Source organism: Thermobia domestica, chromosome 10 (assembly GCF_964235325.1).
Source record: "Thermobia domestica chromosome 10, izTheDome1.hap1.1, whole genome shotgun sequence".
In the NCBI taxonomy this organism is placed as follows: domain Eukaryota; kingdom Metazoa; phylum Arthropoda; class Insecta; order Zygentoma; family Lepismatidae; genus Thermobia; species Thermobia domestica.
The window spans coordinates 197,364,461-197,384,626 of NC_137463.1; the positions used below are offsets into that span (position 1 = coordinate 197,364,461).

A 20,166-nucleotide genomic window follows, 5' to 3' on the forward strand; every position below is an offset into this window, starting at 1 on the left:
TCATTTAGCTCTCCATACGTAAAAGAACATTTAGATTCGTAATGGAATCTTTCCATACGTAAAAGAATGCTCAAAGTTAAGACTTAGAACATAATTCTCGGCTGAGTACTAAAATAAAAGTGAAAGTAGAATAAAAAGCATTGGCAGTGCATATGAATGTCATTGTGTTGAGAGCCCGTTATACGTCACTAGAAGCATGTTACAAAGAGAGCTAGTGTTATCTCATTAGTAAGCCGTTGGACTTTTCGTGTGCTGCATAGAGACCATACGAATCGACAAATAGTTACCAAATTTGGGTCACGTGTAACTTGGTGCAAGCCACAGAGCAAACCAAGGGATACTTTTTCAAATTTATACTCAGGGGGTCTAAAGGGGGTTACCAGGACATGTAAAAGTAGTAGAAAATGACCGATATTAGTGTTATGTTCACACGTTTCGCGGCAGATAAGATATATGGTGAAAATCCGATCACATTAACTGCCAAATTCACCCCGTCGATTGAGCGCCTGGGATCACCGGGGGCGATGGAACCAAGATAAAATGTAAAAAATTCAAAATAGCGGATATTAGTGTGAAATTCGTAGTTTTCGCAGTCTCTGACAAAAATGATGACACTTCCATTAGCGATGACATTCAAACTTACTCATCACTCTATACGGGCTGGGAGTCAACTACGGGGGGGGGGAGGGGTACCGAGACAGGTAAACATAATTGAGAATGACCGGTATTTGTGTGAAATCCATAGTTTTATCCACATTCGTGTTTTATTTCTGTTTAGTAATATATGGTTTTATTGTTTTTGTTAATAATGTACAACGACAGATTGTAGTGTTTTATCTATAGGTGTTTGGGTATTTGAAATAAATAGTGATGCACGCAATGACATTTACGTACGAATTTATCCTCATCTTCAGAGTATGAGGAGCTGGGAGATCTAAAAAATAAAATGTTAAAATTTACTGAAATATTTGTCGAACTTATAGTTTTCGGGGGTCTTGAAGACGTTTTTAGTAACTTGGAATGTAGTTTGTATCCACTTCGAGACGTGCTTTTTAATCATATCAATTTGCTACGGTGTATTTTCTACTAGTATATGTATCAAGTGAACCTTTGCAATCGAGGAAATCTCTGTCTAGGTGTATGTTTCGTATTTTAAATCAGTTCTAGTTAAATCAGAGATAGAGTGAGTCGGTGGGTCAGATGGGTCAACAGAACGTAACCCACTGCGAAGCATACCTCACAGTAACTCACACTGACTCATCGACCCATTACGACCTACCGACCTATTCTGCTCAGTGCATAACGGACAGCAATTTTCTGAACCCTGGTGAATTCTACGTTTCACTTTGAAGATCTTTAATTTTCTTTTTTCATTTGTATGGAATGGAAATGAATTTTCAGAAACTTTTGGATTGTTATATTTCTATTTTAATAATAGCAATAGGACTCATTACATTTCTTTGAGATGCAACGTGAGAGTCTTTAGAGGAGGAAACTACTGAAAAAATGCCTTACTACAAGTATAACCTCTTTAGTCAGTGGAGAGGATGGTGTGGATCATGTGTCAAAGTTGTTGATGATGGATTTTTGTGCGTCAGAGTTGGTCACAGTGGTTCAGAGTGGTTTATAGTGTGTCGTTGTGAATCACGGTGCGTCAATGTGTCACGTTGGGTGGTGGGTCACCGTGGGTCACGGTGGGTCGTGGTTCAGTGTGTCGTGGATCACGATGTGTGGTGGATCTGTGTATTGTGGATTAATTTTTCGTTGACGCACGCGATCTCTGGTTAACATTATACTAAAGAGGAAAAGTTCAGAAGGTATGCTTCGGCGATTTTGCTCAAAATTTGCACATTGATAGTAGTCTGCCAGAAAGCAATAAATCTGAAACGATTCACAGTATCACCTTATATAACTCGAGATAGAGTGATTTGTCTGATTGGATAAATTGAGACCTTAATAATTTATACTTCTACAAGGGAGGTTTAATCATCATTTCCGTGGCAAAGTCGGAAGAGCATGCGGCTAGTAAACATAACGTGAAATGGTCATGCTTCCCTGGGTGTAGTTTCTTTTTTAAAGTGTTTTTTAGATTTACCTAAACACAAAGAAATCATGGATTTAGGCAATTTAATATAACTTGGGGTAGTAATTTTCTGGTTCGTTGGCGTTTCGTCGCGTCTCTGCCGCTGGTAGTAAAATTTTAAAAATGGGACTAGGGCCTCGGCGGATTGCCGCTGCAAGGCCACCAATTTTTGGCGAGAGGTCTATAGTTGATCATCTGTGATCCAACGACGCTTGCAGCTTGCAGTGGTGAACGATGTCGTTGCTTTCTAGACTTCAAACTACCGATGTCGTCAGTGAACTAGCTTTTAGCATTCCGATACAAACCGTCTATCGTTCATGTTCTTTCACGGTGTTGTTATAATATTAATAAAATAAGTTTTAGTAATAATAGTATCATCGACAATAGAATAATTATATTGTCTATGTATTGTTTAGGTAGGACTACACGCCGAATTTGGCTTATTTTGGATCGACTCGACCCGAAACTCGACCCTAGTCCGAGTGGAGTTGGTGAAACTTTCTCGCGCTGAGTTCTGGAGTAGATCTCAAGATGCCTGTTTCGAGTCCCGTCGAACTGAAAGAAAAGTCGCTCTTGCCCATCTTTACTAATGGGAGCTTAATCTAAGTTAATCTAAGCGAAATCGAAAGTCGCGCTATTTACTTAAGGGACTCCGAAAACTAAAAATCAATCATTATCTATATTATTAAAATTAAATCGATCACATTATTAAAACTAATATCAAAGATTTTCTAGCCATCTTTTATATGTATCCCCCTCCCGTTCACCATAGCTAACCTGACATTACTCTTTTTCATACTCTAAGAAATATGGTTAAAATTACTTTAGTCCAGTGGTTCTCAACATAATTCATATCACGATTCCGTTTTATTACATCCTCTTGCCAGAGACCCGGTTTTAACCCTGGGAGTCCCAAATGGGTCCATTGGACCCATATGACTTTTAGTTTATTAATTACAGAGTAAGTTTTCGTGAGTGGTCGCTAATATTCCGTGACTTTTTCCTTATGGTGCTCCTCTCCAATGTTATGTCAGAAATACTTAGTTCATTTAAGTCAGGTGGTATATATAAAAATTATAACATTGTGGACCCACTGTACTCACTGGACCAGTGGACCCACTGTATACTTTAAACAGGAATACTGGTTCAACTTTGATTTTGATTTACATTGTGGATCATAGATGGCAGAATTAACGTAAAGTCTACTGGTTTATGGTGTTTTCTCCTTGACACCACTTCTCAGGGACATATTATACATTTATACCTATAATATATTCTAAACCAGCCAGTGCACGTTTCCCTTTAGTCATTAGATTTAGTATGTGAGGATAATGGAACGTGGCGGACTTTCCGATAACGACATAGACCGATGTATGTTGCTAGAAGAGGAGGTGATTGACAGATGATGGACTGTGAATTATAAGATTTATCTGCAAGTGAGATTGATTTTTGTGATGTTAGTGACAGCGACGTGCAAAATGAAGCAATTTTCCGCTCTAGAAGAAGCTTAGAACATTGAAATTTAGTACCCTTCACTACCAGTCGTTGACGTACTGGTGCTGCCAATGTAACTAGAAAGGAGCGTAGTCCTACACGGTATGCTAACAGGGAAGTTGATGATGAGAAATCTGGTTTTGTCTATTTTGTCGTAAGAACATTCTGGAAATAATTTGCAAGTGGAATAACAAGGAAGATAGGATAAAATTTCCTCGTGAGTGGAAACCTGTTAGTGTTGAGGAACTTCAGAAATATATCGGCGTGGACTTATTGGGGTATACAAATCAAAGAATCAAGAAACTAGGCAGCTCTTGAGTAAGGAAAACGGTCGACTTATCTTCAATTCCATTATGAGCAGGAATCGTTTTGAACAAATCAATTCCTCTCTACGTTTTGATGATGCAGAGCTCAGACGCCAGAGAAGACCTGATGATAAACTATCTCCAATTCGTGCAGTGTTTGAAGACTAGGTTAAAGCTCTACAGAACGCTTATATTCCCGGAGATAACATGACGGTGGACGAACAGCTTGTGATGTTTTGTGGACGTTGTCTCTTTCGGCAGAACATACCAAGTAAACCAGGTAAATATGGAATAAAGTACTGGTATATTTGTGAAAGCACCACAAGCTATGTGTGGAAGATGCACATATATATAGCGGGAAAAGTCCAGAACAGGGAACAGAAGTCAATTAATTGGAAGGAGTCGTTCTTGAACTGACAGAATAAATTGCTGGAAGTGGTAGAAGTATTACTGGGGATGACAACTTTACAAGTCTTTGTCTTGTACGTAAATTGAAGGAACGAAACCTCACCTACGTTGGAACTATACGGAAGAGTAAGCCAGAACTCCCAACTTCATTTACCAAAGCGGATAAAAGTTGGGTTGTAGGAAGCAGTTTCTTTGGATTCCAACAGGATGACATGATAGTTTCGCACTGTCCAAATAAGTACAAAACTGTTACTCTTCTGAGTACAATGCATAACCAGCCTGAAGTTTACACTTCTACAGCAGAGTAAAAGCCAGAAGAAATCCTTTACTATAACAAAACCAAGTCTGGTATCCACACTATGGACCAGATGACCCGTTGTTACAGCACAAAGCGAATGACCAGGAAATGGCCTCTGATAGTATTCTTCGAAATGATTGATATAAGCGCACTCAACACTTATATTCTTGTCACGACAGAAGAAAGATAAGCGGCAGAGATTGAAACGCCGTAACTTCCTGATTTTCCTCTGCAAACAGTTGGACCATATTGGAGAAGACCTTCCACAGGAGAGAAGCCACACAAAAACTGATCAGCTCACGAAAAAAGAGTCATTCAAAAAGAAAGATCGATGCGGTATCTGGCCATCAAAACTGGATCGCAAGATAAGAACCTTCTGTACCAAATGCAAAACAAATGAGCACAGAAGATTTGTTTGTGAAAAATGTTTCGTACACTAACCTTAGCAAATGCAAAAGAAAAGGCAAAGGCATCGTAATTTTCAGTTTTTAAAAGCAAATATTTGCTATGTGTAATCTAATGTTGTTATTACGTGTATGTAAAAGGCTGACTATTTCATTATGCCTAAAAATTAGAACTTCTATTTGAGCTAATATAAAGAAATAGTAATACTGCTAAGTTACCATATTTCTAGTGTACAGTATAACTACCATAACTACGAAGTGTATTTTATTAATTCGTCTTAAATACATTGCAAGGTGAAATTGTTTAGTAGTTCGTTGTTCATTTTCTCCCAAAAATTTAATTATATGGCTAGAGCATCTCAATATATTACTGGGGGTCCATTGGACTCGACTGGTACACAAAGGTATAAAAATATGTCTGGAGTTCCAGGGTTAATTTGTTTTATAATAAGCTTGTCTGGGAGCTTTAACATACCTATTTCTATAATAATGGAATCCATTTCCTGTTCATAGTTAACAGTGCCGTTCATACCGAACATAGTGAACATCTAAGCCCACAATTTCTTGGCGAACTAATAGAATCATGGTGCGACAAATCCTTTCAACTGGTTTTCTGTAACGAAGACTTGGATAAGTTCTGTTTGATAAGGAGAGAACAATTTTTTGGTCTGGTATCTGCTGCACTAAAAGTAATAATTCCATTTGCTATATGGTACCTGTGCGAAGGTGGTTTTCCTTCCATGGTAAAATTAAAACCAAAACAACAAATCACTTACCAGTTGATAATGGCTTGATAATGTGCGTCACGAATATTGACCTCTGCATTGCTGCACTAGTGAAATTACACCACGCTTAGGTTTCTCATTAGGTTTCAATTTAAATTGTAGTTCAATATGCAAGTTTTTTTGCATATGTCTTTTTCTGGTATTTCAATATACAGTTCTCATTATTTTCATATCATACCTCTTTCATTTAAATTTATTTTTAAACAACGTTGTATCTTTGGAAAATGTTTAGTAGACTCGTTTTTTGTTGTTCTTCTCTACACTATGTATAAAAAATAAAAGTATGCCTATCAACAAGATTCTAAACAATAATTAAAAATAATTTCAAATATTAGATCCTAATTATATTTATTTCTTCTGCTGACCTTCGCGAACCCATGGAAGTCGCGACTCCCAAGTTGAGATACCCTGCTCTAGCATACATGCGTTATGTTGAAACATACACACATATATAGATACATACATTTTTATATGTATAAATGCGGATAAGGTAGAGTTGAGAGAGAGCGATTACCGTTCTCAATCTCTTTATGTGACCTGTGCGATTCATGAATTTCTTACATAACAGTTTGCGGCCACAGATTAAAGAATGGTTGTGTCAATTCAACTCAATTTTAATATAGAGCAGTGGTTTCAGCGTGGCCAGCACCATGCGGTGTTTATTCAACACAGACCCTGTGGTGTTGACGTTTAACGTAGGGTGTGTGTTAAATTTTGTTAAATCGATGTTGTTAAATTCAGATCTGTGTTAGTAATTTCGGTGTTGATCCGACACCATTTCAGGGTCAGTTTTGTGGGCAGAAGCTTTGAGTGTTATTTGTGGTGGTGTTGCACCAACACGAAAATGTAACACAGTGGGTAGTGTGTTAATTATTTTGTGTTTATATTATACCATGTCAAGTACCAATATAAACTTAGTTCCTGTGTTATTTAAACATATTTTATTAATATTTCAACACATAATCTGTGTCATAAGTCAAGGTCAAAGCCTTATAATAACACCGTTTTGGTGTTAATTTAAAACTGCCTGTGTTAAAAGTCAAGCTTCGACCACCAAACTAACAGCATTCTTGGTGTTAATTCGACTCCACTTCTGTCTTACTATGACACCTATTTATGTGTTGAAATAACTCCGTGCGGTGTTGATGTAACCACTTTTCTGTGTTGGAAAAGCTTGTGTTGTGCATGCTTACCATTCTAATTTTAAAACATGAATAGTATCCTACAGAACACTTCATTTAGAAAATCTTCATAATCTAAGAAACTCATCCCCTATATTTATTGTGAAGTTTTTCTTGATGGTGCGAAGCACAACCTTCACCAACATCTTGTCCAAGAATGATAGGAAACACTTACCGATATTCTTATAGTATGTTTGCCTCTTAATCGAGTTTCTACTTGTATTCCGCCAATTTTGAAACACAGTCCCCGATGTTGATTGGTGAGTTCTAGTGCATTGTAGAAGTGACACAGAAATACGGTGTTGTTTCTCGCTGTTGACATATTTTTTCAGAAGCGTTACGTAAAACAATCAAACACATATCGCGCAGTTTGCACGTTGAAATTTTGCGAACACCTAGATTTGTTTAAGTATTTCTTTCTACTCTGTTTTTCTATAGCTTCAGTACATAAGTCTATAATTAAATGCCTAACATATTTGGCAATTACTGAGAAAAAAACACCAGAGATTCAACGTTTGTGTTAACTTAACACAAATGTTGTGTGTCATTTTAATTACCGAAATATGACACACAACTCCAAATAGAGAGTGAGTTGTTCTAACTGTTTGTGTCATATTTTAAAATAATCGTGTTAACACATAGGCATGTCGTTGAAATAACACAACGAGTTTTTTACAGTTTAGATAGATTTTTGTCTTGAACCACTTTCCTATTTTGAGTATACTCTACTAAACACACGCCGTAATGCGAATATTGAGAAGATAACTGCTAATTAAAATAGCTGCAAACAAATACACTATATAACTTATTTATTGTTATTACAAGATTTACTTAATTTGGATTAAAAATTCACATATAACATACCGACGTTCTGTCAATACCTCTGGTGTTAAATTTTAAATTAAGGAAATAGAAAACCATAAAAAATGTCACCTTAACGGGTAACGAACTAACGAACTCATGATTTGAACGCTCGGGGATAAACCACTAAGTTAACATGACCGCCCTTGCAAAGCTGCTTCTAATCAAATACAGGTGTATAACTGATCTCATACTTAAATGTTCATTCCCAGATGGAAATCACAATGACGAAACGAGAATGTGAGTAGATAGTTTCGAAATAATTTATCATTAAGCATTTCATTCAATGTTACTTTTGAATGTTCTACACTTATTACAATTTCAGAATATCTTATTATATTAAACTGAAGACAAAACATATGTGTACAAATTTTCCCGATTGTTAAGATTGACTTGGTGCACAAAACCAGAAGCTTTAGTTTACTGATTTCCGAAGATACCCGAAGTTGGACTTCGAAATTTTTCGTCTCAAAACAGCCATCATCATATCGCTTAAAGTGTTTGGATTGTGGTATAAGCTTTTATTCGTGTAAAGTAGTATAAAAAATCATGTTTAAGCAGGTTTTAGAATGTAATAATACTTATTTATGAAAACTGTATTTATTATTATTATTATTATTATTATTATTATTATTATTATTATTATTATTATTATTATTATTATTATTATTATTATTATTATTATATTTTTCGCACTATTTTAAGCTTTCTTTCGCGAGCCGTTGGCCAAGTCGTTCCCCATAACAAAAATGTCGTACAAGTAAGCAATCATATGTCTGGTACTTGATTTTACCTATTGCTTCGTGCTCACAACTCAGAACATGAGTAACTATGGATAAACGTACAGCCGTATTTTCTTTATGGGAGTGGGAAGGCATTTCTGCACCTGCAGCTATCAGGCAAGTATTTATCCCGGACACTACAAAATGACGATGGATTCGGGAATATGGTGCTAGAGGCCAGACTTTTAATTTACGATCTCCTGGTCAGCCCCATGTGTCTACCGAGGCGGAAGATGCAAGATTATAAAACGAAGCCCGGTTAGACACACTAAGGACGTCTAGACAGCTAATGGAAGCTTCTCATTTTCCTGGTAGTACAGAGACAGCTTTACGAAAACTTCGTCACGCTCGGTTACGTCGCTCTTTTGCTGCTGTGAAGGAAAACTCTCAGGCGAACACAAAATTTACTTCGCGTTTGGACACACGAATGTGGTTTGCAACTGGGGAAACGTAGTTTTCTCAGGTGAATCCATATTCACAGCATTGAAGGGGGATCGCGCTATGCGTATCGTCCAGGAGGCACCCGATATGACTCTGGATATGTGGCTGGTTGCAATCGTAGAGAACATATATCTATTTCGTGTTGGGGTTGGATTTCCATTCCCGGTGCAGGACAGCTTCACAGAATTGAAGGACATCTGGATAGTGCTTAGTACTTAGACATTATGACTAATATCATGGCGCCATCCGTACGAGTATTTCAGCATGATGGTGTAATTCAGTTCCAGGAAGACCAGTCGTCAATACTTACTCCTCGTGTGGTTCAGGTATTGTCCGCAGTGCAGCCTGAGGTTGATTTAATCCACCTCCAATCTCACGGAAAATATGTGGGACGAGGTGAAGCGTACTCTAAGGCATAGTTGGCCTGATCCACCAAGAACTCCAAATGACATGTGGCATCTTGTATCCAGACATGGCTGGAGGTAGGAGAACGAGAAAGATTTGTCACCCGTTTAGTAGATTCCATACCCAGAAGAATGGAGAGTGTAATAAATTCAGTATTGTCCTGGACACAATATCAATGTCCCGACCTTAACTCCCGAGAACAGCCTCTTTCAGAGCTACCTAAACGTTTCTGAATATATTTCTAGGAGTAACCCACTCCTTGTATCCGATTTTTGTGCAATTCTACCAAAAAATGTTCACTGCACTCTTTAAACTCAAGACCTCATGATTGGCATGCCCGTAATTTACCAATAAGCTAACATGAACACACAAACTCAATGTAAAAAATCGCAACTCTGAATTTTCAGTGTGCGGTGACAATGATACTCATAGATATTACAAATGTATTCAACTTGGTGTATTCTGCAACACATACAGACAAACGCACACAGACAAGCACGCACGCACGCACACACACACACACACACACACAAAGCAAAAAAGAGAGTAATGAATATACAAAAGCAGATCAACGTATTGAAATGAAACTCTATGTAACTACTTTCCGTTCTAAAGATAATTTCTGTCATTTCTCGTGACCCTGTTCGTGCAAGTTCTGTTTATTCCCTTTCTATATCCGTATATCAAGAACGTAAATGACATGCTGTAATGAGAATGTTGAGAAGTAACCTCTATATGATAAACGGCAGCCTATAAATTAACTACATAATATATTTATAGCTATTAAACGATTTTCTTAATTTGTATTTAACATTATTACAATGCCGACGTAGTGTGAACTTGTATCTGAGTTGCTATATTTTAAACATAATAAGTAATTGTGTTCTGCAATGATTATATATATATATATATATATATATATATATATATATATATATATATATATATATATATATATATATATATATAGTTTCATGTAATTAATTTATATATTTTTTATGCATTGTGGATAATACAATTTCATAAAAAATGACCCAAATGAGAATCGAACTACCAACTTTACGATTTGAAATTCAACTTTTTACCACTAAGCTAACATGCTTTTAGCGATGTGTAACAGGCCCTAAAGACAATGATATTGATATCCTCTGCTAACGCTGTTTTTGTTCTACTTTGACTTTTATTTTGTACTCAGGCGAGTATTATATTCTATGTCTTCACTTTGATCATTATTTGACATATGGAAAGATTCCTTTATGTAGGTAGAGGATTGGTTTCGTATGGAGAGCTAAATGACAAATAAGCATGTCCAGACATTAGTACAAGGTTTCGAAATGTTGTGTCATTAAGTACTTCAACCAATGTAGCTTGCTTTCTACACTTGGTAACAAGTCTTTATTATATTTAAAAGAAGAAAAATACATCTGCAAAATCTTCCTCGATTGCAAAGGTTGGCTTCGAGGTTCGATCCCTGGTTTACTTTTTTTCAGAAGATACCCGAAGTTATACTGAGAACATCTTTACCTCAAACTAGCAGTAAAGAGTATGGCCAAGCTATATAAGACAGGGTGTTTATAGCAAATACCACAATTGGAAATGTGAAACACGATTTCTCTTCCATGAGCATGCACAAACACCATTTGTCTCGTTAAATATCAGCATAGTGTTCTGTAAGATATGCACTAAAATGACGCAGAGTTCTGAAACCATAGAAACATACTTTTGGACAATAACAAGAAGCCATACCAATCTACATATTAAGGAGGTTTTACAGAAAATCTAATGTGTTTCGAAAGAGATGTCTAAGCTATAAACCTCATCATGTAACTATGCAGGAGACTTTACATAATCGAATAAGGTCCAGATAACAGAGTACTGTTTTTGCAGCAATCAGCCTCGCTTAATTTTAAAAGTCCAGTTGTAAAATACAAAAAGGGGATACTACAGAAATAGAAATTTAGCACAAACGCATTGTTGACTGCATGCAACAACAGGATAATGTTACTACTATATCAAACAACTTACAGTACCTGATATTCTCGGTACTGAGCTTGGAGGTAGTGGTATTGGTTTTATGTAAGTATTAAACTGAAATGGTTCATTGACTTCTATTAACGCTACATCATTTATTGGAGCCTCGCGTGCCTGCATTATCCTAGAAAAAAAGAACAAAAATCAAGAATTAAAATCGGTATATTCAATCTTGATTCAGTTTTTTATGATAACAATACCAAAATGGCAAACGTTCATAGAGTTTGTGGAAAATATATTATTACGAAACATTTATTCAGTGTCATCTTATTAGATGATTCTCTCACGTGGTATTAGTTCCTTAGAATTATCTGTTTCTTCTTACACATACATGCTACACACATGTATTCAACATAAATATTTACACTTTTGGTAAGTAATTATTTATTTATAGGTATTGATTTTGAAAATATGCATAAAAGTGTATATATTTTAAACAGAAAAATACATAATTATTGTTTAATTAGTACGTGAGTAGGTGTTATATTAATACACTTTACAATGAAGCAAATGTTCGACCAGTTATCTACATCAAATGTTGAAAAGGTAACTTGTAAAAAGCAACTAACCTTCGGAAGTCTAAATGAATGAAGACGTAAGAACATATTTGAAAATGAAGGTAAATAATAATAACACCTATTTACACTTTTGGTACGTATTTTTTATTTATAAATATTGATCTTAAAAATTTTCAGAAAAGTGTATCTCTTTTAAACAGACAAATACATAATTTTCCTTTAATTAGGACTTGAGCAGCGATTCTATTAATACCCTTTACAATGAAGCAAATGCTCGACCAGTTACATACATTACACGTTGAAAACGAAGCTTCTAAAATTATAAAAATGTAAAAACATTTGAGAAAAAGTGAAGATCAATAATAACAAAACGTATTAGAAGAGACTAAAATATACATTTTTAGTATCAGGACTTTCCAATCTCTTAAATAAACGTGAAAATTAGCCTATTTTGACAGCAATGTTCCAAGAATTTGGTTAAGATTTTTAAATATCCGTCAAAGCTCTCTCTATTTAGAATACTCTGGACAATTTACAAGAATACGACTAATGCTAAATTAGCTAACACTGTCCGTAGTACGAATGTTTAGTGCCAACCATTAAATATGAATGTATAGGATAAACGTCTGATATGCATGAGTAACAATTTCACTTTATTTCTAAAATTAACTCCTAACGACGTCTTCCAGTTACGCAAAATAATTTACTTGATCATGTTTGGTTATCAACATTACACTCTATTTTTCAACGGGAGAAAATCCGTTGGAGGAAATTGCTTCTAAGATAAGAGCTCTGACGAGCGTTCATCATTGCAGCATCTGAAATCGGCACTGTCAACAAATTCGTTTCCATGAATGTTGACATGCACAGGCAAGCAAGAAACTAGGACCATACATTAATGTTTTGTAGCTGGTGTGAACTCTTGAGAACACCTTGCGCTAGAATGATGTTAGGAAGACATTCTCGAAGTTTACAATAACACATTCAAGCGTTGAAATGACTCGACAGAACCAGATGTGAAGCTCTGATCGAGGAAACCTTAAATGATGTTACATCAGTAATATATACTGATTACAGTAGATGCAAGCTAAGTTTTGAAATATACTCGCCCGTATCTTCGTCCAAAGAATTATTACTCTTTAGGCCGTCCATATAAAACATATATTTAGAAGGTATTTGCTAATATTTTATGCGCATATGCATGTTGTTTGATTTGTAATGATACTCGAAGCTGGATATTTTGTTGAATCAACTGCCCCAGAGGACAAGCCCAAATTTGCAGGGAAAAGTTAAACATAGTAAATCAATTTCGTTAACAGTAAGATTCTAGTTATCACAATTTCCTACATTACATAGTGCATATGGGTCGAAAATCTAGAATGCAAGGAACATTGAGCTCCAGTATTGTCAGAAATAAAACACAAATGGGCTAAACAATTGTGAGAGAGAGTCATTATGATAATGTACTTGGTTTTATATAAATACTAACCACAGGACTAGGAATTAAAATAGCCATAGTTATTTCAATGACCAGTTAATGAACACTTTGTTTCAGCAGCGGAACTTTCAGATGAATAAAAGGTACAAATTTCATCTAAGATTGATACAATTACACTAATATTGAATTGAAAACGAGCAATAGTATTAAGCACTTCAGGTGCAGTGGAAATGTGCTCCAAATAAATGCGTGACTACAAGAGAACAGTACGTGCGGATCACAATATGTAGTTTGCAATTTAAACAACGGTTAATAGTCAAAAATAAAAATAACACCATATCAACAAATGACATACTAGTATATCGAGAAGTAAGTCCAGACTAACAAAGACTTATATTCGAAACACAATAGAATGCATATTTTATAAAATAAAAATTCAATCATATTTGAGCAGAGAACTATACGACCTAATATATTTGTAAATTATTAAAAAATGTTGCAAAGTTATCTTTATCGAGTATAAATAATGTGTGGTCAATACACAGCTGACTACAGACAGAATCCTTGATCTGAGATTGAATACTTTGGATTGCGGTAGCAACTAGTATAACAATAAGGAACACTGTTATGAAGAAATCGCTGTGAAAGCCTAATACCAACATCACTAGATAACAAAATAACTTGCAACCAAGTAATAGTACAAGAATTTTGCCATGTTATCACGAACACTCAGCCAAGCAGCTATTTTAAACATTTATAACAACAAGATCCTGTCAGAATCGTTTGAAGTTTAAAAAATATAGCAAAGAAGTGTTGACGATGAAAGGGCACTTCCTGAAATAGACTTTGGAGATTACAAACGTTGTCTGGAGCTCGAAGATTCACTAAGGCAGAATTGTTTCGTAAAGAAGTGAGAATAATATTATATTCCTTATAATTCTCGGTATGGAAATTTAAGCTTTTCCTCTCAGGAAAACGTTTAAATTTAATTGAATAGTGTGCAGATTCAGAGATATACAAAATGTTTCGTCCCACCATGTTAGCTATATCTTAGGTGTTCGTATTCAGCATCTTGTTTTTGAATAGAACACACATACTGGTACTGAAACCGAAGGCAGCCAGCAATGGAGCTTGTTCGACTAAGAAAGGAGTAACGTAATCTTTCCAGTTCCGGTGCTTCAGATCTATTTAATAATCTAGCGCGGGCACGAACAATGCAAATTTAGAGATATCTGGTAGTTCAATGCCAATTGAAGGTGACAAGATCACACATAAGATTCAGGAAAGCTTCACATATTTCTGTAGACCACCTTGAAACTCGCAGCCTGAAAACTTACCATTTATACACTGGAATGGAACTATACACACACACACACACACACTCACACACACACACACACACACACACACACACACACACACACATATATATATATATATATATATATATATATATATATATATATATAGGAAGATGTAGGAGCTGCATGTCCAGAGGAAAGTTTTTCGTTACCTTTGTTGACTCTTCTATGGAGAACCTTAGTAGCTCTAAAGCTTAATTACTAGATTGATAGCATACCTACCTACCTCAGTAGCATAACGCGAAAATGTCGGTTCCCCCCGCAGGTTTATTTTTTGGACCCCTTCTCATGGCCATTAACTTCCCATTATATTATGTCTTTGTAGAAGACAATTGTTAATAAATCCGTGGAATATAATACAATTACAATTAAAATTAATACTCACCGAAAAAGGCAAAAATTATTTTCCTTTATCCTTCAAGTTCTAAGATGACTTTTTTAAACTGATGTTGCTAAAATGGATGAATTTTCACCCAGAGCACATTTTTCTTTTCTAAAGTAATAATATTGTTCAGGGAAAGGGATATTCTGTATTTCAGCTCACTTTTTGTAGCCTATAGTTGTTGGCATTTGCTTCGTGAAACCCTAAGGGCTTCTCCGCACCGCAGATTCTGCGGGCCCCTCAGTTAGGCCTGACCTACCTACATTCATTTTCGTCGTTCCACATATTAAATTTGATTTCAGCATTTCCTTTGCACTTCATACCTATAGCAATAAGAAAAAATGTATAAGCAATGGAAAAGTATATAAAGAAGTAATACTTACGTATATGGGTTAGGATAAATTTTCATCAGAGGAACTCTTCTGTATTCTGGGTGAGGATAAAACTTGTACGATAACCGTGTTTGGGCAAAATTACCATCCCCTCTAAAATCAATTGAGCCAGCAATCACCTGTCATGAAAGTAAATTTGTTATTTCAACAATCAGAAAATTACGCTTAGTATTTATTTCAGCGTAGTTATTTCAGCGTAGCGTAGTTATTTCAGCGCCGTTTACTTATTTACTTTTAATTTGGTTTCCGCACTATCACAAAGGTTCGCCCTGAATTATGAAAATTAAAATACTATTCAAACGAGCAACTACTTTTCGGATATGTATACCTGATTTACGTACGTATATAACATAAATGAAGATAATGATTATATATATATTTCAAAATATGAATTGTTATAATTCCAAAAAAACTAATTTATTGTGTACGATGCGTCTTAAAAGTTACTGAGCTAAGCAGTGTTTTTCCAAAAGTGAGTGCTGGTCTGGTATTCAATACTTTTATATTTATCTATAATGTTATTGGAAAGGAAAATGACAAACTCATCAGCAACTCAGAGTTACTGTGGTTAACCCTTTCCTTTCGAATTTGTTTTGACACAGCAAGCTGTACAGTTCGGATTTATTTTGAGATATACCCAGTACTTGAATAGGCCAATACAAATACTCGTAGCCCCCATTTGGTTACCTTCTGTGGGTTGTAGCACTTCAAACTATTCTCCCTTTGAAACCCACTCTACTTTCATCAATGCTTACATTTTGTCCTGGCACCAAAAAAATCTGTAAACTTGTTGTCAAGACGTTCAAGATGAAAAGTAATCTTGTATGTTTGTTTTAGGATTAGTGCCATATTTAGTATTATACCCAAAAATGCCTTCAGTTCAGGAACTGTCATGTCATGCCAAGTGGACCAAATGGACCTTTTTGTAGTGCCATTTGTATCTTAGAATTAGGGTACCTGTTTGTTTCATTTGTAATTTCCTCAATCAAAGTGTCACTAAAAAATAATTGGAAAAATTCGATTTCTGTAATTGGCCTTCCAACAACTGGTGGTTTATACCCGGAATTTGCTGTGAAGGGTATTTTTGGAAAATCTGCATCATTATTACCATAGGGAGTCCAACTGTCCCTTGTCAACACATCACCTGTCACTTGGTCATCATTTTCATTGGAATCGGAAGATTTATCACCAATACTTTCTTCACTCAAACTCTCATTATCTAAATATTCGCTACCACTATCACTGAAATCGTATCTGAAGCTTCGAAAACACCTTATATATATTCGTCTCTCACAAACCCAGCCATCTTTGGTCTTTGTTTACATTTGTATATCGCTTTTTATTTGTTGGAAACTGGCAGGAACAGTCGAGTAAGGAGTTGAACAGACGGCTAAAAGATGGCAGAAGTTGTCGACTAAATCATACAAGCGGGGCTCTATCGACATGCGAGTAATTAAAGTGTCAAAATTAGTGCGGGGTAGCCCCGACATACGAGCGGAAAGGAAAATCTCGAATGTCTGGGCTCTCGATTCGAGGGGAAAGGGATAACCATTAACGTTCAAGGACATATTTGTCCCATTTCTTTGAAACTTCCTTAAATTGGAACCGATCATTGAAAATATTTCATTTTTTGTATCGTGACTCTTAAACATAGAGGAAACATGAAAATAAACTTGATATTTGGTTTTCTGTGAAACATAAATATGAAATTTTAAAATTTTCCATAACATTGTAAAAATTTTCTGAACTACATTTATTAGTTGTGGCGGTTTTGTATGTGTCTAGTATATTCTGTGCATAAACTTAATATTTTATATGTTTGTTACTTTTCAAAATATAGCCGTTTTTCTCTTATGGGACGCATATGTACCTATGGCCGGTAAGAAAATAAGATTTTACACAAATGTATTGTTTGAGATTTTTCGAGTACACATTTTCGATATTACTCCTACCACATCGTACGATGAAGACAACATACGACTTTTGATGAATATTTGGACTTTCTTGAGGATAATGTCCACCGTATAGGAGAGGAAGTTGTAATTAAAACACCCATTTCACAAGCCCCTACGTGCAATAGTTCTGTTCCATCAACGTCATCAGCTACAAAAAACTCAACCGTGTCACGAGTTTCTTTCTCATCAACATTCCCAGAAATCAGTGATTTGTTAGGGAATTCTAAAGCAAAATGTACCAGTGCTAGAACCGAGAAAGGAAAAATCGTGTTCAACTGGGAACCTGGCGGAGCAGTGTATCACAAGGATTCTACTGATTACGATTATGGAAAATAAAATAAAAATGTTGATTTTAATGTGGAGCCGAATCCGGTAGATGTGTTCGAAACAGAGTAATTTATATATGAAGCAAAAGGGCATTCCTTTCCAAACTAATCTGAAAGAAATGCATGCGTTCTTGGGAATGAATTTGGTAATGAGCTACTATGTTCCGTAGTTGAGAGATTATTGGTCGACTGGTCGTGACCTTCAAGTGTCATACATAGCAAATGTGATATCTCGAAGACATTTCGAATTAATCAGAAGTGCGTTGCATTTTGTAAATAATGAGGAGATGATTTTCAGAACTAACCCAGATTATGATAGAGCATTAAGATACGACCTGTGATCAATCATTTCAATCACTGCTTTCAGAATGCAAGAAACCCAAGCAAGCAAAACCCATACATGAACAAACGATGAAGTTCAAAGGACAGAATATAATGAAGCAGTACATAGAGAGCAAACCTATAAAATGGGGTTTCAGGATGTGGTACAGATCTGACTCAAAGACCTGTTACTTATACCAATCTGACTCGCACATGGGGAGAAAACTGACCCCGACTGTGGACTAGGAGAGATTGTAGTCATGATGCTGTCGAAACGGATTGAGAACTTATTTTGTAAGATCTACATAGACAATTATTTCGATTCTCCTTTGCTTCAACAGTAAATGCACAAAATACGCAGCTATATTTGTGCGGAACGGTGCGGACTAACAGAAAATATATGTCAAACTCTCTAAAGAAAGGCAAACACATGGAACGAGGGGAAAGTCAAATCTTGTCATCAAATGGAATACCATGTGTTAAATAGATGGATAACAAATCTGTGGTTTTGCTTTCAAACATTTTGAATTCCAATGATGTAGCAACAGCAATCAGAAAACTAAAAATAAGTGCAGAACGATACAAGTCTCTTGCCCTGAAATAGTCGCTGAGTATAACAACGATATGGATCGTGTTGATCTGATGCATCAGAAAAAGGTTACCTACGAAGGCAACAGAAAATCCAAGGTGAAGTACTACTTAGAAATCATTTTTGATTTGCTTGATATATCAGTGAACAACGCTCACTGTATTTACACGCTACTAAAAGGGAACATGGATCCTGCGTACAAGAAAATTTCTCCGCTAAAATATTGATAGCAACATTTCTCATTGGAAACTACACAAATAAAAACCAAAGTGTTTCAACAGGACCAGTACGAAGCAGTACGTATATATCACCAGCTACAAGCCCAGATGGTAAAGGCGTCAAAAAGGAAAAGGTGTGCCCAGTGTCCAAAGGACAAGATTAAAATTAGTACTGACAATATGTTTGACATGTCTGTTGTTCATTTATTCCACACATCATTACCGAATTGTTTCGATGCTTATCATTCCTAAAGATAAAAGTGTACAAATTTATAAAACATTTAGTGCATCAAATATTGCCTATGGATATGAGTGATATATATTGTTATATCTATTTCTATATTTCGATCTATATGAGTGATCTATACACATTCTCTCTCTCCGTTGTTTGAGAGTGATCCAAATGGATCTTAAGTTTGCTCAACATCTTTCGCGTGAATACTATTATTCCTACTTTTTCACAATCATTTTTTATTCATTTCTAATAAGAAAATCGGGTCTTCTTCGAATTGGAAGGAATGTATGAATTCTCAAGAAAATGAAATCTTTAAGTTTTACGTCCCACGACTATGCCGGTTAGGCTAAAGGAGACGTTGGTGATGAGAGATGATTGAAATGGTGGAATAAAGAAAGTGGGAGGAATGGGAGAACCCCTAGAAAACCCACGAGCACGGTGTTTGGCCACAACAAAGTCCACACGCCGCGAGCTGGGATCGAACCAGGGACCTCAAGCACCTGAAGTGAACGCTATACCACTGAGCCACCTTGCACAGTTTGATAAACCGTGCACATTATGTAGCTCGTCGTTATGGAGTTTCCACCATTCCGCATTCCCGTTCTTGTTGGAGCCCTAATATTGGTCTCGGAATTTTGTTCTCAAATACAATCAGTACATGTTTTTCCCTCTGAGTAAGAAACCGACTATTGAGGGTAGACTGATTGTACGTCGGCTAATAACCAGATTTTGATGCGGAATTTATCGGGTTTATTTGCCATATATTGCAGAAATCGAACTCTGACTTTTGTAGGATAAAGTTGCTCGGAACTTCGCGACCAATATTCTGCTTAAATATGCGGCCAACGTCACTTTGTCCCAAATCCAATTTTTTCTACAATGTTTCATCTGGAGTAATAAAACTGTCACCACTACTGGCGTTGTCATCTCCATCACTGCTTTGCTCTCCTTCA

At 36.0% G+C, this 20,166-nt stretch overlaps 1 protein-coding gene across 1 annotated transcript in view; it reads right to left on the reverse strand.

Moving 5' to 3' along the window:
- The window catches only part of LOC145661728 (trypsin-1-like), a 60,022-nt gene that overhangs the window by 18,175 nt on the left and 21,681 nt on the right, over positions 1–20,166 (reverse strand). The window contains exons 4-5 of the mRNA XM_081727063.1: positions 15,561–15,688; positions 11,478–11,602 (exon numbers count right to left, since the gene is read on the reverse strand). Coding sequence (XP_081583189.1) covers positions 11,478–11,602; positions 15,561–15,688 — 253 coding nt within the window. The remainder of the gene's footprint in view (positions 1–11,477; positions 11,603–15,560; positions 15,689–20,166) is intronic.